The sequence below is a fragment of the Pan paniscus genome, chromosome 7, assembly GCF_029289425.2.
Source record: "Pan paniscus chromosome 7, NHGRI_mPanPan1-v2.0_pri, whole genome shotgun sequence".
Taxonomy (NCBI): domain Eukaryota; kingdom Metazoa; phylum Chordata; class Mammalia; order Primates; family Hominidae; genus Pan; species Pan paniscus.
This window is the reverse complement of record NC_073256.2, coordinates 36,338,410-36,362,972: the sequence shown is the minus strand read 5'-3', so window position 1 is coordinate 36,362,972 and position 24,563 is coordinate 36,338,410. Positions and strand designations below refer to the sequence as shown.

At 37.9% G+C, this 24,563-nt stretch overlaps 1 protein-coding gene across 1 annotated transcript in view; it reads left to right on the top strand.

Annotated features, from left to right (window-relative positions):
* Positions 1-24,292, top strand: part of FGL1 (fibrinogen like 1) — a 45,598-nt gene extending 21,306 nt beyond the window's left edge. The window contains exons 4-10 of the mRNA XM_003823644.6: positions 3,629-3,708; positions 6,591-6,771; positions 14,171-14,330; positions 14,576-14,673; positions 19,678-19,766; positions 19,947-20,134; positions 23,932-24,292. Coding sequence (XP_003823692.4) covers positions 3,646-3,708; positions 6,591-6,771; positions 14,171-14,330; positions 14,576-14,673; positions 19,678-19,766; positions 19,947-20,134; positions 23,932-24,091 — 939 coding nt within the window. The 5' untranslated portion in view covers positions 3,629-3,645 and the 3' untranslated portion in view covers positions 24,092-24,292. The remainder of the gene's footprint in view (positions 1-3,628; positions 3,709-6,590; positions 6,772-14,170; positions 14,331-14,575; positions 14,674-19,677; positions 19,767-19,946; positions 20,135-23,931) is intronic.
* Positions 24,293-24,563: the final 271 nt, after the last annotated feature.

Sequence of the window (24,563 nt, the reverse complement as noted above, 5' to 3'; positions counted from 1 at the left end):
TTTTTCCAATCCACGTTAGACTTGGGGAAATAGCCCTTGTCCCCTTGATGGGCCCTTTAATGTAAGTAATATTGCAGCCTTGCAGAGGTACATTCTACTTGAATGGCTAGCTCATTTTTATATAATGCCCCAGGCCACGCAGGCTGCTTGGCATCTTTGTGGAACTACGCTTATTGTCCCATCAAGCCTGTTTAGCAATTATTGTGTGTCATTATTAAAATATTATTCTCTTATTGTGAAGAAAATATACTAAAGCATGCTGTAGGTCAGTCATTTTCTAGTGACAGGGATTAGAGGACTAGAATCCATTCAATTTTTAAAACTTTACCTACGAATTGTTAGAAAATATATGCTTGAAATAATCTCATTGTAGTTTATCGTTATTGTTTATTTTGTAAGCCTTCTTTACAGATATATTTTCCCACTGTAATTCATTTTAAATGGATGGTTTTTACTTCTTAATAAAATTATTGACTATTGATTTATATATGATACAATCCTTTGTAGTATTCAATGCTGATGTTGAAAAAATTCAGCCACAATGAATAAGGAGTGTTCCCAAGAACCCTCAGACAAAAAAAGAAAAACAAAAGAAAACATGAAACTACCCCCAGGATCAGAATGAAAATGTATTTGCTCCTAACATCAGATGTCTTCGGTTTAGAATACTTATTTCAACTTGAAATTTTCTTAATTTGTAGACATAATCTTGACATTGGGAATACGAGATTTAGGACACTATTGCATTGCAAATGATGACTCTTTAGTGCAGTCAATGTTTTTATCTTAAAGAAAATGATTTTACCTTTCATGACAATAATAAAGGTGACCTAGAAAAGTCTTCCTTAAATAATTCCAAGCTTATTATATTAATTAGCAAATATTAATTGATAGCAAACCTAATCATCTTTTCTTCTAATTTGGTCACGACTTCTGTTCCTTTGCAATCCTATTCTCACCCCATTTTATCTTTTATAAAAATACACAGAGGGTGTCTCTTTTTCACATTGGTAAACGTTTTAAATATCAGAAAGTTAATTTTCTCTATTTTTAATATAAGCAAATATTTTAATATAATCAATTATATTTAATACATTACATATAAAAACATCTACTATTTCTATCACTGGGCCTAAGATAGGTACATACTCAATATACAATTGAATTTTAAAGAAAAAATATTTACTAAGATAAAATAAAGAGTGAAATGCCAGAGTTCTTATAAATTGTTGCTACAAATTATATCATATGTTTAAAAGGATAACTTTAATGGAAAAATGGGTCTAGAGATACTTTTTTTTAAATTGTTGCTACAAATTATATGTTTAAAAGGATAACTTTAATGGAAAAATGGGTCTAGAGATACTTTTTTTTTTTTTTTTTGAGATGGAGTCTCGCACTGTCACCTGGGCTGGAGTGCAGTGGCGTGATCTCGGCTCACTGCAACCTCCACCTCCCAGGTTCAAGCAATTCTCCTGCCTCAGCCTCCCAATTTGCTGGGATTGCAGGCACCCGCCGCCACGCCTAGCTAATTTTTTGTATTTTTAGTAGAGACAGGGTTTCACTATGTTGGCCAGGCTGGTCTCAGTGATCCGCCCGCCTCAGCCTCTTGAAGTGCTGGGATTACAGGTGTGAGCCAACACGCCCGGCCCATCTTGGTTGTTTTGTTTACAATGTTGGGTGAAAGGGTTAAGTCATGACTAATTGCTATCATATGAATTTCTGCCCAGTGTTGTAATACAGAAATTTGGTGTTTCTCTTTAGACCATTTGATGTGGACAGAGAATGAAATATAAAATATGCCTCTCTTCAGAAAGAAGACTTATGTTGAAAGAAATAAGCAGAATAGTGTGCCTATACCTTTTATACCTCTCCCAGGTGCATGAAGGAGGCTTCCCAACTGGTGGGCTTCTTTGGAGAGCGATCAGTCAAGGAAAAGCCTCCTTTGATGGAGAATCCCCCAATATCAGTCTCTGAATATCTTTTCAGTGAAGCTCTGCAGTTATTCCAGCGAGGAATCCTATGTTCTCTGGCCTGGAAAGTGGTAGGAAGAGTGTAGAGCCGGTTGCCTGGCTGCAAGAGAAGAAGCCTGGGAAAGCCTCACCCTTTTTGAACAGGGTCTCTCTCCTCCCCTCCAGCGCTTCTGCTGTCATGTCACCTGGAGCATCTCTGGGCAATCTTAATAGAAAGTAAATCTTCCATATTCTGAAAGGGTACGAGAAGCAGCATTCACCTGGCTGCACAGGGTTTAGATGAGGATCTGACTGTTAGCCCATTTGCCTCTACCTTCACTTCCAAGCTAGCAGTGCCTCCAATCCAGAATCCCCTAGGGTGCTACACTGTGACTTCTCTCGCTTCTCATGGTGCTCCTCTCTACTGCTGCTTTGCCAATTCCCCTACTTCTCTTCTCTCCTCTCCTCTCTTCTCCTCTCATTTCGTTTCTTTCTAGACAGGGACTCACTCTGTCACCCAGGCTGGAGTGCATTGGCACGATCTTGGCTCACCGCAACCTCCATCTCCCGGGTTCAAGCAATTCTGCCTCAGCCTCCCGAGTGGCTGGGAGTACAGGTGCCCACCACCACGCCTGGCTAATTTTTGTATTTTTAGTAGAGACAGGGTTTCGCCATGTTGACCAGGCTGGTCTCGAGCTCCTGACCTCGAGTGATCTGCCCACCTCGACCTCCCAAAGTGCTGGGATTACAGGCGTGAGCCACCACACCAGGCCCTCCACATGCTTTTTATCATCTGCCGACTTGCTGACATTGCACACTAGCTGTTCTTTCCCTTTCTCTTTGACTTTGTCAATTCGCATCTTTTAAACTTTTTCTTCACTCATTTTCTAGTGGGCTTTGTGAGAAGGAAAAAATTAAATTCATGTGTTCAATCAAACCAAAAGTCCCCAACTCCTTCTTAACTCTTACCTTCAAAACTATACTTAGCCCATTGTTTTCCAGTAAAAGAGGAAAGTATGTCAGTATAAACAGACTGTAGTTTAAAGCAAGGAAATTACATTTTTCCCTCTGAGAACGATTTTGCCTCCTGAGGAATAATTCCGTAGAGGCAACAACAGTTATTGGGGTCACCACAAGAATTCAATGCTAGGGATACCAAAATTAGCCAGGTGTGACCTTTGCTTTCAAAAATCTTACTCTAGGCAGTGGCTCACGCCTGTAATCCCAGCACTTTTGGAGGCCAAGGTGGGAGGATCACTCAAGTCCAGGAGTTTGAGACCAGCCTCGCAACATGGGGAGAAAAAGACACAAGCTCCATAAGCAGAGACCTGCGTGCATATTTTGACTAAGCCACTTCCTTGTTGTGCAACATTAAGTAACTGATTAAAATGCTCCTGTGCCTTTCCACAGCATAACACAAACAGCACATTAGGATAGCGAAAAGAACCAGAGTCCTTCCTCTGTTTTTGTGATGAAACAGATTCAATTCTAGTTAACACTGAGTGTCATTCTGTGTGGTGAGAGGCTGGGAAAGTCTGGGAGAATTTCCTCGGCGACTCTAAGATTAGGGATGGCCTGCGGCTGCATCCGACTTCCTGGAGCTACTGAAGTCTGAACTCTGGTCTCATGAAAAATTCAAGGTTGATACATTTATAAAATTCTTTTTGTTCTTGCAGTTTTTTCAAGGGGGAACATGGCAAAGATGTTCAGTTTCATCCTTGTTACCACCGCTCTGATAATGGGCAGGGAAATTTCGGTAAGCTTATTGTGAAAACTATTGTCATATTTATAATGCCTGCTTTTATCTGAATTTTCTTTCATTTTGCATTAAACCTATAGTGACTTGTCATTGAAAAAACTTAACTACGTGGGAAAAGCAAAGAGGCTGGTAGAAATACTGGACACATAGTAAAGCAGCACTTTAAAGCGCTTTACATTTTTGTAGGGGAGGCCGAGATGGGTGGATCACAAGGTCAGGAGTTCGAAACCAGCCTGGCCAATATGGTGAAACCCCATCTTTACTAAAAAAAATACAAAAAATTAGCCGGGCGTGATGGCACGCATCTGTAGTCCTAGCTACTCATGAGGCTGAGGCAGGAGAATCCCTTGAACCCAGGAGGCGGAGATTGCAGTGAACTGAGATCATGCCACTTCACTCCAGCCTGGGCGACAGAGTGAGACTCCATTTCAAAAAAAAAAAAAAGTGCTTTACATTTTTTTAAATAAAAAGTATTCATAATAAATAAGTAATTTTTAAAAATTCACTGGAGTTATTTGGTTGGAATATTAGAAATTTGAAACTGTCCATAGTAATTAAAATTAACCTTGAGCTTTTCAATATTGAAAAGTGTAAAACTAACCAGATTATTTGAAAGTAATTACGTCGAACTTGTGTTGTCCTTCATTTGTGAATAAAAAAGACAAAACATTCATTCAAAGTTCTTGGAGAAAGAAAACTCCTAGGTTTTAAATAAGCTTACTAAATATGCGTATGCAGTCTCATAAAGATTGGGCATACTTGACCTGTGATGTCTTCAATTATTTTAAAATTGCATAGTGCACTATGTTTAACAATATCACATCCGATCCCCCACTATTGTAAAACAACACAGGACCCAGACACCATAAAATGTTCTTGCTGTTCATTTTTTAGCCTATGTGACTCAAGGTGCTAAACAAATAACTCTCTCAGAAGGGATAAATCTGAGTGATAGGGATAGAGAAACAAGAACAAATAAGAAGTAATCCTAGAGAGGCCTGGCACAGTGGCTCACGCCTGTAATCCCAGCACTTTGAGGGGCTGAGGTGGGTGGGTCGCTTGAAGCCAGGAGTTTGAGACCAGACTGGGCAACATGGCAAAACCCCATCTCTACTAAAAATACAAAAATTAGCCGGGTGTTATGGCACACAACCTGTATAGTCCCAGCTACTTGCCAGGATGAAGCACAAGAATCGCTTGAACCGGAGAGGCAGAGGTTGCAGGGAGCCGAGATTGCACCACTGCACTCCAGCCTGGGCAACAGAGCAAGACTCTGTTGAAAGAAAGAGAGAGAGAGAGAAGGAATCATCCTAGAAAAATGGCTGGGAGAGGTTCTGTGACTTGGACCTAGGGATGGGAACAAAGGAAAAAAGAAAAGAAAGGAAGGAAGGAAGGAAGGGAGGGAGGGAGGGAAGGAGAAAGAAAGGAAAAGAACAAAAGAAAAGAAAAAGAAAAGAGGAGAAAGAAATCATTTTAGAAAAATGGCTGGGAGAGATTCTGTGACTTGGACCTAGGGATGGGAAGAAAGGAAAGAAAAGAAAGGAAGGAAGGAAGGGAGGGAAGGAGGGAAGGAGAAAGAGAGGAAAAGAACAAAAGAAAAGAAAAGAAGAGAAAGAAATGATCCTAGAAAAGATATCTGGGAGAGGTTCTGAGAATGGTAAGGGAAGGGGAAGGGGAAGGGGAAGAGGAAGGGGAAGGGGAAGGAAAAGGGAGAAACCATCCTAGAAAAATGGCTGGGAGAGGTTCCATGACTTGGACCTAGAGACGGGAGGGAGGGGAGACGTACTACATATATATATATATATAAAATAGACTATATAAATATAAATGTATTATATATGCATATGTATTTGATATAATATATAATATATAAATCCATTATGTAATTTTATATATACATATATATAAATATAATATAGACTATAATAAAGACTACAATATAATAAATACAATTATATTACATTATATTATATATAAATATATTTAATATATTACATATTAAATATATTTTTAAATGATATAATATATAATATCTATTCATTTATATTCATATATATTCATATTATATATTATGTAATATATATTATATATTTTTATTATATTATATATTATTTTATATATTATATATTATTTGATATATTATATATATTATTATATTATATATTATTTAATATATTATATATTATTATATTATATATTATTTAACATATTATATATTATTTAATATATTATATGATATATTATATATTATTTAATATATGATATATGATATATTATTTATATGCATATATATTATATAAGATATATAATATATATGAATATACATTTATAAATGTATATTTAATGTATATAATATACATTAAATATACATATTTAAAAGTATTTATACCAGACAGCCATTCAAAAACCTCATTTATTATGGAGATTTACATGCCAACAGTACAATTAACTTCTATAAACCACATTACTGTTTAGAAAACACATAAGCAATGTCATATAGAGATTGAGAGCACAGTCCTTGAACTGAATTTGAATCCCACCTCCGCTTACCCAATGGGCATCAAGACTGAGCCCTTTCCTACCGCAAGGAATTGTTATGAGGATCAAAGGAGACAACTATAAAGCTCCTAGCATAGCGATTCCAATTATTTTGTATTATTTGATCTTTTGAGTCCAGGAGTTTTCGCATAAGCCATAATTTCCAATTCTTCAAATAGTTAGGCAGTATTAGAACTTTTCAAGCCACTTTCTCTTTGGAATAATATTCTGAAATGGGAACTGGAGACAAAATGGAATCACTGATTTATCCAAATGTTTAAAGAGCACTTGTTTTCCATGAAAATGAGGTGCATACTCATCTCATCTCACCTGTTTTGCAGGCGCTCGAGGACTGTGCCCAGGAGCAGGTGCGGCTCAGAGCCCAGGTGCGCCTGCTTGAGACCCGGGTCAAACAGCAACAGGTCAAGATCAAGCAGCTTTTGCAGGAGAATGAAGTCCAGTTCCTTGATAAAGGAGATGAGAATACTGTCATTGATCTTGAAAGCAAGAGGCAGTATGCAGGTCAGAATGGACTTTTCTTAAGTGTTTCAATAACTTACATTATGCACCCATGTACAGTGATGGTGCTAGTTATTTCAGGCTTTTCCTATTTCAGTAACAAGCAATATGAAGCATTATATCTATTGTAAATGTCTTCTTTCACACTTTACTTTTTTTTTTTTTTTTTTTTTTTGAGGCAGAGTCTTGCTCTGTCGCCCAGGCAGGAGTGCAGTGGTGTAATTTTGGCTCACTGCAAGCTCCGTCTACCAGGTTCACACCATTCTCCTGCCTCAGTCTCCCGAGTAGCTGGGACTACAGGTGCCCACCACCAGGCCCAGCTACTTTTTTTGTATTTTTAGTAGAGGCAGGGTTTCACCATGTTAGCCAGGATGGTCTCGATCACCTGACCTTGTGATCCGCCTGCCTCGGCCTCCCAAAGTGCTGGGATTACAGGCGTGAGCCACCGTGCCCAGCCAACACTTTACTTTTTTCTATCTCTGCGGGGGCATTTAATGTGAATGCTAAATATCTGAGAATTTATATCATTTAATAAGAAATCAGGACAATAGATTGTTTAAATACTGATGGACATAGCTAAGTGCGGTGGCTCACACCTGTAATCCCAGCATGTTGGGAGGCCTAGGTGGGCGGATTACAAGGTCAGGAGATTGAGACCAGCCTGGCCAATATGGTGAAACCCCATCTCTACTAAAAATACAAAAATTAGCTGGGCGTGGTGGCAGGTGCCTGTAGTCCCAGCTACCTGGGAAGCTGAGGCAGGAGAATCACTTGAACCCGGGAGGCGCAGGTTGCAGTGAGCCAAGATGGTGCCACTGCACTCCAGCCTGGGCAACACAATAAGACTCTGTCTCAAAAAAAAAAAAAAATCAGTGTACACATGGCAGATTACAATTGGGAATTTCTGCATATGAGCTTTGTGTTTGTGTATCTTTCCTTGTAGCATGTATGCAGTTTTCCCTTCTGAAATCCTAATGTGCATTAGGGGGGCAAATAAGGTAAAAAATAAAGGAGTAGAAAAAGGAAAAAGAACCAGAATTACTAAGGAAAATAAAAGAGTAGTTTTTTATATGTATATTTTCTGATTTCATAATGTTCCTTTCAATGAGGTATTTCTCCCCAGAAACTAAATGATTTTAAACTGGCAACACATTACACACATTGCTGCACAAATCATTATTCTCTATGGAAAACTGTTCACTTGAATTCCTCCAGAAGTAAAAGGTATCTTTTAGAGTAAACGATGATTGTCAGAAACAAAAAGAATGCTAGCGAGAGCACTTTGTCCATATGTCTATTCTAGCACTACCATGCTACATTGTAATTTCTGTTTATGAGTCTATTGAGGTCAATTAACTGGGCACTCTGTAAGGTCTAGAATGATATTTAATGTACTTTTATCTCCCTGTTGGCTATTAGAGTGCCTGAATCATAGTAGATCCTCATATTCAGGAATGAAAGGAAGGTAGTTCATAGGGAGAGGAATAGCAAGATAAGCAAATATAAATTCGGATACCTATTTGACTAGAATTGAAAGACTGTAGAGGTCAAAGAGATGCCGATCTTATGGGAATAGAAACATGTTTATTTTCTGCTTCTAATCATACAAGTGTAGGATATAGGAGTTGTGAGAATCTATGCTTCCATAAATTCTTCAGGGCACCTGGCTGGCTCAGACGGCAGCGCATGAGACTCTTAAAATGCTCCCTTTTTTTCTACCAAGATCCTTATCTCCCTCTGCTCAGACTCCTCGCCCTGGGCTCCTGCTTCTCTTATGGCCAGCATCTTGATCCAACTGCCCTCCCTCTGGCTCTTAGAGATCAGAAAGAGGCCAGAGCCAGTGGTCTGCAGTAGTGGGGATGGCTATAGCGTGAAGATGGCCAGTGCCTCTGGAGCCAAGAGGAACCAGGGACAGTTCGGGTAAAAATGGGCTTGGGAAGCAAACGGACTATCATTTAAGGGATGAGCATACAGATAAGTGATCCCAAAAGAACATACAAAGCTGATCTCAAGGGCAAGGAACTGGTAGATGCCAGTGGATCACCATTATTCCAAATTTCAAACCAAGCCCAAGACTTGGGGTTTCTATTCGAACACATTCTGAGCAGGTTATTGGCACAGACTCAAGGGTCAATCATGGCAGGGGGCAGCTAATCAGATGTTTGTTCCCAGGCCTCTACAACCAGTCATGGGAAGACTGAGGCTTAAGTGCTGTATTAGTCCGTTCTCATACCGCTATAACGAAATGAATGAGGCTGGGTCGTTTATAAAGAAAAGAGGTTTAATTGGCTCGTGGTTCTGCAGACTGTAAAGGAAGCATAGCAGCATCTGCTTCTGGGGAGGCCTCAGGGAACTTACAATCATGGCAGATGGCAAAGCAGAAGCAGGCACATCTCACATGGTGGGAACAGGAGAAAGAGAGGGAGGAGGTGCGACACTGTTTCAAAAACCAGATCTCATGAGAACTCACCACTCACTGTACAGTACCAAGAGGGATGGTGCTAAAACATTCATGACAACTCCACCCCTGTGAGCCAATCGCCTCCCACTAGGCCCTCCCTCCAACACTGGGAACTACAACTCCACATGAGATTTGGTGCGGACACACATGCAAATCATATCAAGAGCTGAAGATCCAGTCCTTGTGTTGACACTGCTGGGGAGCAGACTTTGGGAAGCAAGGGGTCACCAAGGAATAAGGCAAGAAATCAGTTACTTGGAAATTACGATGCCAAGGTCAGAGCAGGATTAACTGTACAAGCAGGAGTTAGAAGAGTCGTATAGAGATGCTTCAGAAAACACATTATAATTATTATAAATATAAGACTTATAATAATAAGACAGATGATAGGAATTCTAGATGACTGTTTTTTGACATAAAAGCCAAAAAAATCAGAATTCAGTAGATTAAAACAATATTTTTCATATATTAATTACAAGCATGAAGAAGAAAAAGGGGAAATAAAATATAAAATATAAACACAGTTCAATTGTTCTTTATATTTTAGCATATAGGGAGATAGTACTGGAGAGGCTACTAAGAACAGACACTCAATAAATAAAATATATAACATAAAAATTCCAATAAAGTATAGTGTTTTTTATATATATATAATATGGTATAAAATATATAAGAACTTGTTCACCTCAAAGTTGATGTTTTTGGTGTCCTTAAATTGAAAACAATTAAATATTCATACATATAATCTGTAGAAATGTAAATCTTTTCTTCTTATTTATAAGTTACTTTATTATTACTAAATTAGTTATTTTCTGAATTCTAATTTATCTGATGGTAGAAAACACCCAATTACATACAACCTAGCAATTTGTGCAAACAATGCACAAGGCACATGATTTTCTACAGCATACTATTAAGCTGTATCTTTTTTTAAAGCATTTGGGTGCTAGCGGTTTATGAATTAAAAGGTTACTGTGTCAAATTCACATTAACTGGTGGCAAGAACAAAAATCTGGCATCACCACCGCTGTTCACTTGACAACACCACTGGCTCCAGCATCTCCCCTTCTTCAGGAGCCCCCAGTCTGCATGTGAGTGTCTTGAGGCAGGTTACAAAGTGGCCTAAGGTGTTGACTCTGGAGTTTGATTTCAAAGTTCAGCTACCCATCTTGCTAGCTGTGGCCTTTGGGGACATTACATAACCTCTGTGTGTCCCATATTCTCCATCTGAAGAATGAGAATAAGAATGCTGTGTATTTGTTGTAAGGATTAAAATATATTCAAATGAGTGAAAATATTTTGGCCAGGTGCCATGAATCATGCCTGTAATCCCTGCACTTTGGGAGGCCGAGGTGGGAGGAACACTTGAGGCCAGGATTTCAAGAACAGCCTGGGCAACAGAGTGAGACTCTAACACTATAAAAAAAAAATTGCCAGGCTTGGTGGTGCATGCATGCAGGCCCAGCTACTCAGGAGGCTGAGGCAGGAGGATTGCAGAAGTTTGGGGCTGCAGTGAACTGACTGTGCCACTGCACTACAACCTGCCTGGGTAACAGAGTGAGACCCGTCTCAAATAAATAAATAAACAAAATAAAATGAGTTAATATATTTAACATTGTAGAGCAAAAGAAGTACTCAGTGAATGCCAGCTATCTATGGACATTATTATAGACTTGTTTTCAAGGAAGAAAGCCTACTCACTCTACCCTACAAGAGTATCGCATTCTCTCAATATTAATTTAACTGCACATTTAAAAATAACAAAGAGAGCAAAATTGAATTGTTTGTAACACAAAGGATAAATGCTTGAAGGGATGGACACCTCCTTTTCCATGATGTGATTATTATGCATTGCACGCCTTTATCAAAATATCACATGTACCCCAACAAATACATACACCTACAATGCACCCACCTTCCTTTATCCTTTCTTTTTTCTCTCCTTATGTTGCCTGGGGGTGAAGATGGCGGTAGCAGGGCCAGTTCTCGCATATCCCAACATGCTCTGGGGAGTGGCAGCTGACCTCTGTTGCTTACCTCTTTTTGTGTTTAGAATGTGGGGTACTTTGTGCCTTTGGTTCTCAGCTTTGTGCCTCAGGCACCATCCTGAGACAAGAGGAAAAAGCCCATTTGGCAGGCTGTCATGTCACTTTATGAGCTTAAACATTCAGCCTTCCAACATGGCTTACTTTCTGCATGATCAGAGAAAGGATGCACATCACCCAGTTTAATACAGTGTTTGTCAAAACAGAAGGCAGGATGCCTTGGCCTCACTCTAGTATTATGTAAATATTCAAAATTCTTTTTCTTTAAAAAAAAAAAAAAAACTCCCATGAACACAAAGCTCTTTAACCTTGCCTTTCTTCTACCTATTCTCCAGGGAGTTGAGTGGGTCAGAACATTTTGAAAATCATCATTTTAAATATCAAGTTCATATTTTAAATTCTACATTTTTCATACTTTCTGCTGTTACGATTTAAGTCTCATTTCCCAAAGCAGGCTTCTCAACTTGTTAGCTATAAGCAAATTGAACTACTGGTGCTTTTTTGCTTTTTTAATGTTTATTTATTTGTTGGGGGTTTTGTTGTTGTGTTACTGTTTATTTCAGTTAAAAGCTTTTCTTAAGTTGTGTTTGGCATTTTCTTCTGGGGAGAAGGAAAATTTCAAAAACAAGACCAAAGAAATAACAAACTCGCAGTTAGCAAAAGATAATAACAAGTAGAAAATGTTGGCTGAAACCTCTATATTCACTAAGTTTTCCAGAGGCAAATGTTATAGCTAATCACTTCCATATTTGCCTGGAAAATAGTTTGATCCTTGTGAGTCTTTAGTATTCAGCTCTTTGGTAGGAAATTAAATGTAAGCAAAAAGCTTCTTTCCAAATAGGGCTAAAATCTGCTTACTTTAATAAAAGTGTTGTACTATATACTTGACTACAAGATGTAAACTTTATAACAACATTGAACTAATTTTAGGTAATCATTTTCTCATTGTTTTGCTTCTTGTTTAATTGCCAAAACAGGATCCTTTTTATAATTTAGCATGTATTTGAACACATGTGCTTCTGAATCTTGAAAATAAATATATGAATAAAGCCTAAATCATTACAAAGATAAACATCTCACCAAAGCAGGAGTATATGGTTGGTCCCAACCATGTGAAGGTTATAAAATGACTAAGGTTCTTTCTTTTCTTTTCTCTTCTGATGTCTATGGCCTATTCAACCTACTTAATGTGCAATATATTTTATCTGTAACAAAACAAGAGAGTTGTAAATTTGGCAATTTAGTATCAAAACAATGAACATTTGTTTTTAAATCTTTAAACATCTTTAAAATATGCTACAAGAATGGAATTATCCAATAAGAAAAAAATTTTTTGTTAAGGAAATTAACAAAGCGATAAGGGTAAAAGTGAAAGTTGATGATATAGTATTTTTATTCAAATGTTTGTAGACGGCTCTTCTTCAGACTGTTTATAGTGACCACTACTTCAATCATCCTAAAACCTAGCTTTCTATGCATCTGAACAATAGAGAGGTCCCCATTTGCCACATTCTCTAAGTCTGTACAGATCGACCTAGGTGAGACCCAATGGGTATTAATTTACATCACCCTCAAGTGGCTTAAGGAACAGACATCACCTTTTGGCAGGGTGTGGTGGCTCACACCTGTCATCCTTTCACTTTGGAGGCCGAGGCGGGCGGATGGCCTGACCTCAGGAGTTTGAGACCAGCCTGGCCAACGTGGCAAAATCCCGTCTGTACTAAAAATACAAAAAAATTAGCCAGGTGTGTAGGTGCATGGCTGTGATCCCAGCTACTCAGGAGGCTGAGGCAGGAGAATTGCTTGAACCCGGGAGGCGGAGGTTGTAGTGAGCCGAAATAGCACCATTGCACTCCAGCCTGGGTGAAAGAGCAAGACTCTGTCTCAAAGGAAAAAAAAAAAAAAGAAAGAAAGAAATAGATATCACTTTGTGGTGACAAAGGGGTAGCTACATTTGCTTCAGTGTTCAAAGAAATACCACAGCAAAAAAGAATTAAGGGATGAAAAGAATAGCAGAAGCTTGCAGTTTTTAGCAAAAACATCTAAGAATGTATAGACTTTTAGAAACTTCAGTGGGTTAGTAAAAAATCTAATAAAGCTAAGAGATTATAAGATTTTGACAAGATTATGGGTGCAGCACACCAACATGGCACACGTACACATACGTAACAAACCTGCATGTTGTGCACATGTACCCTAGAACTTAAAGTATAAGAATAAAAAAAAAGATTTTGACAAGATTACTATTTTGGGTTCATTTTCAGATGTCCAGAATGATTTATCATGCTCTAAGTCAGGATAACCTGTAGTAACTTTGGTGTTAACATTTCTGCTTTCATTTTAGCTTCATGGGTGAGATAAATTTTACTATTCCGTATGATAAAACTGTAAGTTCCACCTAAATATACTGTTATTCACAGACTACTCATAACTTGTTTTTTTAAGATTGTTTTCTACAAAACTCAGAAATTGGAAACTAAGCCAGGCGTGGTAGCTCACACCTGTAATCCCAGCACTTTGGGAGTCTGTGGTGGGAGGATAGGATTGTTTGAAGCCAGGAGTTCGAGACCAGCCTGGGCAATATAGTGACACGCCCCCATTTCTTAAAAAAAAAGTAAAAGAAAAAAGAAGAAAGAAACAAAAAACTAGATTCTTGTTTCACTCCCATTTTTTCCTCCATGATTATATCAAGGATTCAGGTGGCAAATATTAGCAAAGGAAATAAAACTTTCCTAATATCCACTGGAAGATGTACAAGATGCAATTTTAAAACGCTGATTTCTATACCATGTGTTATCTGTCTCCAGTGATACTGAGTAGTCTCATTCAGAGGCTCCCTAAGGGGGGGCGGGGAAAGACACATAATGAATGTTACATTACCTTGTTTTAAAAACAGATTGTTCAGAGATTTTCAATGATGGGTATAAGCTCAGTGGATTTTACAAAATCAAACCTCTCCAGAGCCCAGCAGAATTTTCTGTTTATTGTGACATGTCCGATGGAGGAGGATGGACTGTAATTCAGAGACGATCTGATGGCAGTGAAAACTTTAACAGGTGTGCTAATTATGATGTAAGACTTTATATGTAGCAGCAAAAGTGAGATTTATAAGTCAAATATTTTGATCATATCCTGAAGTCTATTAATTAGACAGAATTTCAATCTCTCTAAAGAAGAATACTGAAAATGAATTAACTAATCAAGAAAATATTGGAGGCGGTGGTAGCAGGGGGTGGGTGGTGGTCGCTTTGGTACCACAAATGGAGTTTGCTCTAATCGGCTTCCACTTTACCTTTTTTAGAGGATGGAAAGACTATGAAAATGGCTTTGGAAATTTTGTCCAAAAACATGGTGAATATTGGCTGGGCAATAAAAATCTTCACTTCTTGACCACTCAAGGTAAGGTTTGAATGATGTCAGATTTATTTGAAATAAAATAAAAACAACACTAAATTTTTTTTTTTACCAAATTATAGGCAATGGAACTAATTCAATAATTGCTATGACTTGCAGATGGTAGTGATAACATTTGGGCAATAATCCCAAATGTAAAATGTGGCTGCCTAAAATTAGAAACAGAAAAAAAAGCTAGAATTGGGTTGCGGGAAATTGTTTTCACATATATATTTATGAGAAATATCTATATATATTTATAGATAAATATACATTCTATACATAGTATATATGTAGCTATATATAGATATATAGAATATAAGTCGCTATATGTATCTATAGATTCTACTTCTGAAAAGGATATATAATGTCATAATTATTCCTTTTTGATGCCTTGAGTTCCTGGAGATTATATATGCTGTATCAGTTACCTAAGGTCACAATAATAACGTGTAACAATCCTCTTCCAAAGCTTAGTGGCTTAAAATCAATAACCATTTATCACTTCTCACAAATCTGCAGGTTGGCTGGGTGATTTTGCTGATCAGGGCTGGGCTCTGCTGATCATGGCTGGGCTTGCTTATGAGTCTGCCATCAACTTCCTCGCTGAAGTTGCTGCTCTGGGATAGATGGATTCAACCTGGCGCCATAGGGTCTCTCATCTTCCAGCTAGCCAGCCTGGACTTGTTTTTGTAGCACAGGCAGGGTTCCAGAAAAAAGAGTGGATGTATGTAAGTCTCTTGAGATCTAGGCCCAGAACTGGCATGGAGTCATTTTTCTTCTATTGGTGAAAGCAAATCACAGGAGCAGCTCAGACTTTTTTTAAAAAGGAAGTAAACAATAGGAGGAGTTATGAAGACATATTACGAGAGAGAGGTGAACAATTGGGGAATTGGTGCTATTTTTCCAATAAAATACTATAATATATGAAATGTCCATGTTTCCACATACGTCTCATCTTTTATGCTGAAATTTTTTCAAAGATGCAACCAATTTGAAAGAAGTTTCAACCTACCACTTGTATCCTACATTAACATTTTACTTTGCTTGTTTTTGTTACATATCTATCCGTTTGCCCATTACTCAATCCGTCCATCAATCCATCTTTTCTGTATATATATTTCAAAGTAAATAGCAGACATCTGGATGTCTCCCTATATACTTTTAAATTCTTATCTATAGAGTTTAATATTTGTCTAAAATATCATTGTTTTGATAACGACTTTTCCCAGCTTCTATCTCCCATGTTCTTTTGCTCCAATCCATTGCTTCCCTACCTCTGTTTTAGTCTGAGATTATCATCAGTCCCACTGAAGTCTGATCCTGAATCCTTCATAAAAGCCAACTGTAATGCCCAAGAAAGCATGCTAAGTTACACTGCAATTGCATTAAAAATAAACAGCTGGGCATGGTGGCTCATGCCTGTAATCCCAGCACTTTGGGAGGCTGAGGCAGGTGGACCCCTTGGGGCCAGGAGTTCGAGACCAGCCTGGCCAACATGGTGAAACCCCGTCTCTACTAAAAATACAAAAATTAGCCAGGCATGGTGGCACACCACTGTAATCCCAGCCACTTGGGAGGCTGAGGCAGGAGAATTGCTTGAACCCAAGAGGCGGAGGTTGCAGTGAGCCAAGATTGTGCCAATCCACTCCAGCCTGGGTGACAGAGCAAGACTCTGTCTCAAATAATAATAATAATAATAATAATAAATTAAGATAAAACAAAAGTTCCTTTGTTCCATCCAAGTTCTGGAAAGCTATTGGTGTTTCTATATTTATAGTAGTAGGCTTATGGTTATAAAGTTCTTTGAGACACTAGAATGATAAATATTAGACAGGATGAGTAATCCTAGAAACCTTATACTTTCTTTGTATGTCCTTCTTATGATCAGTGCTCTCTAAATTTACATAACGCTTCCTTTCCTTCAACAAATCTATTATTCTAGTTTTAAGTGTTTTATGCCAGATATATAAAATTTGCCATACCAACTTCTGTTTCATTTGCACATTGATATTTATCTGGTTTCTTATTGAAACTATGAAAACCCCAGAGCAGTAACCCTTGGCTCTTTCTAAATATATGAAATTCAAACGTATTATTTTTTAAGTTATTATGATGTACATATTTGCCCAGAGGAACTTTACCAACAAACCTGTTCCTTTTCATATATCAACTTGGTACTCAGCCTGGCTAATTTCGTTGGAGAAAAAACGTATTTTTCAGTTCCTGGGCCCCCAACCACGTATCCCATCAATCCAGACAATAGCCAGTGTTTTTGTCTCTGCATTCTTTAATTATGAGAGCATTACGGCTAATGAATTACCTCTGAGAATAGCTTTATCCCCACTACATAAATCTCAACTAGAAGTAGTGGCAATAAAATTGATTTAGAAATGGTAAATGTAATTTGTTTACTTATTGAACAAAGAGACATTTCAATGTTAGCCAAAAAATTGAGACTTTATGTCTCTGTTATAATAGAAGTTTCTTTTTTTGTTTTTGAGACAGATTTTTGCCTGTTGCCCAAGCTGGAGTGCAGTGGCACAGCCTTGGCTCACTAAAACCGCTGACTCTTGGCTCAAGCAATTCTCATGCCTCAGCCTCCTGAGTAGCTGGGATTATAGTCGCACACCACCATACCCAGCTAATTTTTGTATTTTTAGTAGAGACGGTGGTCTCACCATGCTGACCAGGATGGTCTCAAACTCCTGGCTTCAAGTCATCTGCGTGCCTTAGCCTCCGAAAGTGCTTCAATTACAGGTATGAACCACCGTATCTCGTCTGTAATAGAATATTTTTAAAGACAGTTGACTTAGCCTGCCTTGCTGCTCTTATACACTCCACAGTCTTTTCTCCTGTGACCTTTACTACCTTGAGAGAGCTCCCTGGGGCAAGGAAATTGTGGTGCTAAATCAACAAGCCCAAGAGAGGCCTGCATCCCCTCTTAAAGGGACTCCAGTCATGAGGAATCCAGCATTCCCTGCCCCAACAGCCTTGAGTTTGTTTATAGGACTCCTTCAGGCTGTTCTCTTGTCTGTCCTCTTCTGCTGCTGGTGTGTGCACCCTTAAGCTTGAGGGGAGGCTAAAAAATGGCTTTTTTTTTTTTTTGAAACAGAGTCTCACTCTGTAGCCAGGCTGGAGTGCAGTGGCGCGTTCTCGGCTCACTGCAACCTCCGCCTCCCGGATTCAAGCAATTCTCCTGCCTCAGCCTCCTGAGTAGCTGGGATTACAGGCACGTGCCACCATGCCCAGCTAATTTTTGTATTTTTAATAGAGACAGGGTTTCACCATGTTGGCCAAGATGGTCTCGATCTCCTGACCTTGTAATCCACCCAACTTGGGTGTGAATAGAACTTGGATATGCAGCCTGGGATGTCCACAAGTGGATCCAAAGCCCCTTGCTATAAGTGATGGAGATGGGGATGGAAAGAGAGAAGAGGCCAACCAGAGATGGGGCCTAGGTGATAGGACTATTCAGGGACTCTCTTTCCCAGTGCCTCCATGATCTGGCTTGAAACTCCAAGGAAAGTGAGGCTCTAAACTCTAACCTGACCTTACAGGTCATTGTTATATCTTATTTATCAAAGTAGGAGGATAGAACCCATGTGATCTAATAATTTGATTTATAACATTTGGTGCCCCTGACAAGAGTTCTGTTTCTGAAAAAGGAATAGTCTTTGTTATTTCCAAACAATGGGAAAAAAAAGATTACTTGAAGGTAGCAATTATTTTAATCATTTTAAAAACATAATGCTCTTATATCGCCTAGAATTTTTACAGTCATTAAAGTATATCTTTAATGTTTAGAGATTTTTTGTCATCATATATCATTCTTTAGCATATATAAAAGATAATATATACCCAATACATTGTATTCTTTTTTTTTTGTTTTTTTGTTGTTTTTTGTGAAGGAGTCTCGCTCTGTCGCCCAGGCTGGAGTGCAGTGGAGCAATCTCGGCTCACTGCAAGCTCTGCCTTCTGGGTTCACGCCATTCTCCTGCCTCAGCCTCCCAAGTAGCTGGGACTACAGGTGCCCGCCACCATGCCTGGCTAATTTTTTGTATTTTTTAGTAGAGACGGGGTTTCACAGTGTTAGCCAGGATGGTGTCTATCTCCTGACCTCGTGATCCGCCCGCCTCAGCCTCCCAAAGTGCTGGGATTACAGGCGTGAGCCACCGCCCTGGCCCCATTGTATTCTTAAAATGCTTTCACATGTAGATATCAGCTCTTCAGAAATACTTTTTGACTCAGAGTCATTGATGTTAGCATATTTTCCAGTAATTATCATCATCTCTGCCATTGAGAATGTTGGTGGTACAGCATTTCTCAAGAATGTTTCCTTATTGTCTCTGAAATTCTCTTCCAATGACATCCACTCTACAAACTTTGATGCTAAGAGTCTCTTGATCTTATGAGCCAGTATCAAACGAAGGTTTTCGGATAACAATTAGGATTCATATTTCTTCCTCAAATTATTCTTAAAGGGTTTCCTAGCTGATCTTTTATGCTATCGGGAAAATAACCAAGTTCAGGCATATGCAGGCAACGGCAACTACATTTTACAAACCTAGTGGCTCAGCTACTAGAGATTACACAATGTCATTAATAGCCACCATTTACATTCAAGATCAACATTCTTACTGAAATCAAGAAAAAGAGGTCAAACTATTAAACGTAAAACGTCGATCCTTTCATTGTTAGATTGCTTTAAGTAATCACTTATTTTTTCTGTTGTTCATTATTCAGTGAATTGCACTAGGTTTTACCTCTGAGAGATCTAGTAGACATTTTTAAAATTTAATATTGTATCCATCATTTTTTTCCAAATAAATTACACGATAAAATGTTCATGTTATAAATACAAAGAAGTCACTGTTTAATCTTTGAAAACTGATTCTTGTCCAAGGGAAATGGTAAAATTAAAATAGAGCTGTGAATTATTTTTAAACTGCAGTAGTCCGTGTCATGTCACACATTTTTAAAAATTATAATTGCTTGTTTCTTTTTTAGAAGACTACACTTTAAAAATCGACCTTGCAGATTTTGAAAAAAATAGCCGTTATGCACAATATAAGAATTTCAAAGTTGGAGATGAAAAGGTACTACAATTTTCTAATAAGTAAAACCGTGAATAAATGCTTAAAATGTGCAATATAACCCTGGAGTCAGTGGAAATAAAAATATACAATAGAACCTGTTCTTTTGTTTATGAAATAAACTTAATTTTAAAATGGTCATAGAGGAACTCCACTGACAGCAGAAATGCTCTTTTTCTTTAGAATTTCTACGAGTTGAATATTGGGGAATATTCTGGAACAGCTGGAGATTCCCTTGCGGGGAATTTTCATCCTGAGGTGCAGTGGTGGGCTAGTCACCAAAGAATGAAATTCAGCACGTGGGACAGAGATCATGACAACTATGAAGGGAACTGCGCAGAAGAAGATCAGTCTGGCTGGTGGTTTAACAGGTTTGATGTCTTACGAGCATAGTTGTAATGGAGTTGATGATATCTCACTGATAGACATTAATTATCAATATAATATGTATGGTAATGTTAGTCTTTATTTATAATATTAGTATTATTAAGTAATCACTCTCATTAGAATTCTTCAGCAATGAAGTCGTTTTGAGGATTTGTTCATTGTGTACATTAGTAAAGTTTAAATGTCATAGAAATAAATGATTACTTTTACAAAGATCATTTGCAAACTGAATTATGGATGAGTTATAAATAGAAGGCCACAAATTCACACAAAGAAAGAGAGAGCATGTATATATATGGAGACTATTTGGCATCCTAATAACCAACTAGTTCTTCACCTGACCATATCACACAAAAGAGCCACCGTTATTGCTGTAATGTTTCTGTATAGTACTACTTTTCAATCACTATGGCTTTCATTAATTCATTGAGTCTAAACCTCTCCCAATACAGAAATTTCCTTTACAATAATCCAGAAACCTAATTCTACCCTCTGACTGAATACATTCATGTTACTTTATCAGCAAATTCATTCCGTTTTTCATTGTATATAGTTGCTTCTTTTTTTACTGATACAAAATATTTTATATATTTCTGGGGTACATGGGCTAATTTTTGTAATTTTGGTAGAGATAGGGTTTTGCCATGTTGCCCCGGCAGGTCTCGAACTCCTGGCCTCATGTGATCCACCTACCCCGGCCTCCCAAAGTGTTGGGCGTGAGCCACCGCACCCTGCCGAATTCATAAGTTTTAAATTGCATGTCATTCTGAGCAGAGATTAGCACCATTGGATTCTTTCTGCCCAGGAGGTGGGTCACCCCTTTGTCTAGCGTATCCATGCTGAAAGCCCTCCCTGCCCCAAGACACTTAGTAGAAGTCTGAGTTATCAGATCCAGTGTTGGAGTTTCATAGTGCTCGTGTTCAAATCATGCTTATTTGATTTAATAATGGTCCCAAAGCACAAGAGCTGTAATGCTGACATATTGTTATATAATCATAATCTTTTATTATTAGTTGTTGTTAATCTTTTACTGTGTCTAATTTATAAATTAACATTATCATAGGTATGTATATTATAGGAAAAAACAGAGAACTACTATAGATGGTTTTTTTCTTTCCTACACCCAAAAGATTTTTCCCCCTAGCGTTCTGAAATTTTACAGTGACATACACTGTCGTGGTCTTCTTTTTGTTTACTACAGTGGGTACTCAGTGGTTCTTTTGAATCTATATCATGTCTTTCAGTTTGGTAAATTTTATTTTCTTTATCTGCTCGTTACTCACTTCGTAGCTGTTTCGGTTATCAGACTGAAAAAGCATAGTATCAATATATAGAATTTGGTATTATCTGTAGTTTCAGGCATCCACTAGGGGTCTTGGAACGTATCCCCTGCAGATAAGGGAGTACTACTGCTGTTGTAAAAATAGTCATCTTTTCTATATTTTGCTTTTTTAAAAAAACATTTGAGTCCATTTAAGATTTGATCATTTATAAAGGAACTGGAGTATTTCCAGCAGTGTGAAGGAGAGAAGGAAATTTCACTCTCCTGCTTTGCAAATTGAAGGTGATGATGGTGTTTTCCTTAGTGGTTTTCCTGTTATTTTAAAAACCGTCTTCTTCACCTGTTCCTACTCCTCCTTTCTTTCCCCCTTGTTCTTCTAAGTCAGCATGACATAAAACTTACGTGTAATTCATGAAGTCATCTGCAAGCATCACCAATGTTTGATTTTGAAAATAATTCCGTATACAGAAATAATTACTAATAGTATCCTGAGATCAAAACCATGTACTTTATCCAGCTGACTGGCTTCTAAGGCATCTGAATGAAAACTACCATGTATATTAATGTGGGCAAAGGAACGATTTACCTGACTTTAAAGATATGGGTTCAGGGAGCACAAAGAAAGGCAATTCATTAGGTGGAGCCAGCCACAGAGCCCACGTTATCTTTGGAATCAAAGGGGTTGATAAGGCTGTGCAATTGGAAAATCAGTAGGCATTAAGGGAGAGAAAGTAGATTGTTTTAGAAACTTGGTGCTACTTCTACCATGCCTACAATTAGTGAGTTCGACTATCATCTTTTCTTCCTTCTTACTGTTGCTTTTTTTCTGTCCCATAGTTCTTCTAATTTACATGAAATGTTGGCACTTCATAAATGTTACCCACCTATAAGATATTCTTTTTCCACATAGCAAACCAATCACTGCGAGTTGATGTCTTTTCTTTGTTAGTGTAGCATTTCACGTGAGTGCTCACAGCCACTTCTTCACCAAGGAAGCCCCAATCATCCCCTAACCTAGTTTCAAATCCAGGCTGTTCTAAAAACTAAACGATGCTAGAAAACTGGTCTCAGAATAGTGAAGGTTTCTTATGTTCATCACAGAGTCAGTTTCCTAATGGGATTCAAATCATAGACCAAATATAAAAATATAGTTAGCAGATGTCTCTAGATAGACAAATATATGCCAAAATATATATTCTGGAGACTCAATTTACAGTATTTTCTTTTTTAACATTACTTTCCATGCTGTTTTAAAAACACAGTAGGCTTTGACATTTGCAGACTTGACATACATATTTTCAATTAATTACGTCCATTTAAGTTAGGAGGACTTCGAGAACGCTCAGTAGGAGTGAATCATTAAGCTGATAAGTGATTCAAGCCAGCCACTCAGCCTTTACGGGTAGATTATATGCTTTTTTGATTCAATAATTTGGGTTTTTCCATAGATGTTCAGAACTACCTCTTGTGAATGTTCTCCTTCTATCCTAATTCTGACATCTTTTCATTAATTGTATCAATAAAGAAGTATATGGCAATTAATTTCATAACAACACACATAAACTTATTGCATACTGTTACATGTAAATTATACATATCAAGGACAAAATTTACAGACTCCAAAGGAGGAAAGAAACATTTTTATATTGTCGATAACCTAACCAGCTTATCTAGATTGGTGCAATATATGTAAAAAATTAACTCAGCAACTAGGAAAAAATGATTTTTGGTTGATGGGGGGCAAAACTTTAAATGGTGGTTTAGGTTTGTTTGCTTACCCTTGAGATTGAAATAATTGATATGCTACCAATTTAAAGAAGGGGACATACGGAGTTTGAATTATGAAAGCTAAGTCTTAGCAGCAGGGGAACGAATGTGTGAGTGCAAATTATCCAGGAAAGCCAGTAGTAGAGCACCTTGCCCACGCCTTGCTTTGCTGACACTCACCTTAGCTCTTGTTAAGTACGAAATTAACACTGTTCTGAGTCAGGAGGTTGTAAGGCTGGAGGTTACAAGGAGGCGTTTTTGTTTTCTTGTTTTAATTTTTTGTTTAAAGACAATCGAAAATTGAAATGCTTATTTTTCAATGCACTGTGAGTGGCCTGGGTTGTATTTTCAGATTTGTTACGGCAGTAAAACTCACCAGTTTAAAATACCCATCTCTGAGGCCAGGCGCGGTGGCTCACACCTGTTATCCCAGCATTTTGGAAGGCTGAGGCAGGAGGATTGCTTGAGCTCAGGAGTTGGAGACCAGCCAGGGCAACACAGTGAGACACTGTCTCTATTATTAAAAAAAATTAAAAAATAAAAAATAAAATACAATAGCCATCTGTTGTAGAAATTTCTCAGCTTTTGGAAACTAGTAAATATATACTTGTCTGAAAAATGGCAGAATTCATAGTTCAAAAGTTTTAAGTATTTGTAGCAAAATAAAAGGGATTCTGAACAATATTTTTCCAGTCTGATTGTTGTTTTCTTTTTTTTTCCCCCTTCCACTAGATGTCACTCTGCAAACCTGAATGGTGTATACTACAGCGGCCCCTACACGGCTAAAACAGACAATGGGATTGTCTGGTACACCTGGCATGGGTGGTGGTATTCTCTGAAATCTGTGGTTATGAAAATTAGGCCAAATGATTTTATTCCAAATGTAATTTAATTGTTGCTGTTGGCCTTTCGTTTCTGCAATTCAGCTTTGTTTAAAGTGATTTGAAAAATGCTCATTCTGAACATATCCATGCACAATCATGATAACTGTTGTGAGTACTGCTTTTCATTATTCTCACTTGCCTTTGTTACTTAATGTGCTTTCAGTACAGCAGATATGCAATATTCACCAAATAAATGTAGATTGTGTTAATATTTATTGAATCCCTGTGTGCAAAGGGCTCTGATAAGAGCTTATGTCAGACAAAACATAAAAAGCATGGATTATATACCATGACTTAGGAGATACAAGCATAAATGCAAAATAAATTATGAATGCAATTGGCAAAACACATGACAAAATCCGGCAAATAATGGATTGCCAAATCAACCGCAGAGACAATAAATATTATGAGTTGGGATTTGAACTCAGGTTTTGGATTACAGAGTGGAAACTTTTAAGCACAACCCAGGATCTTAACCAC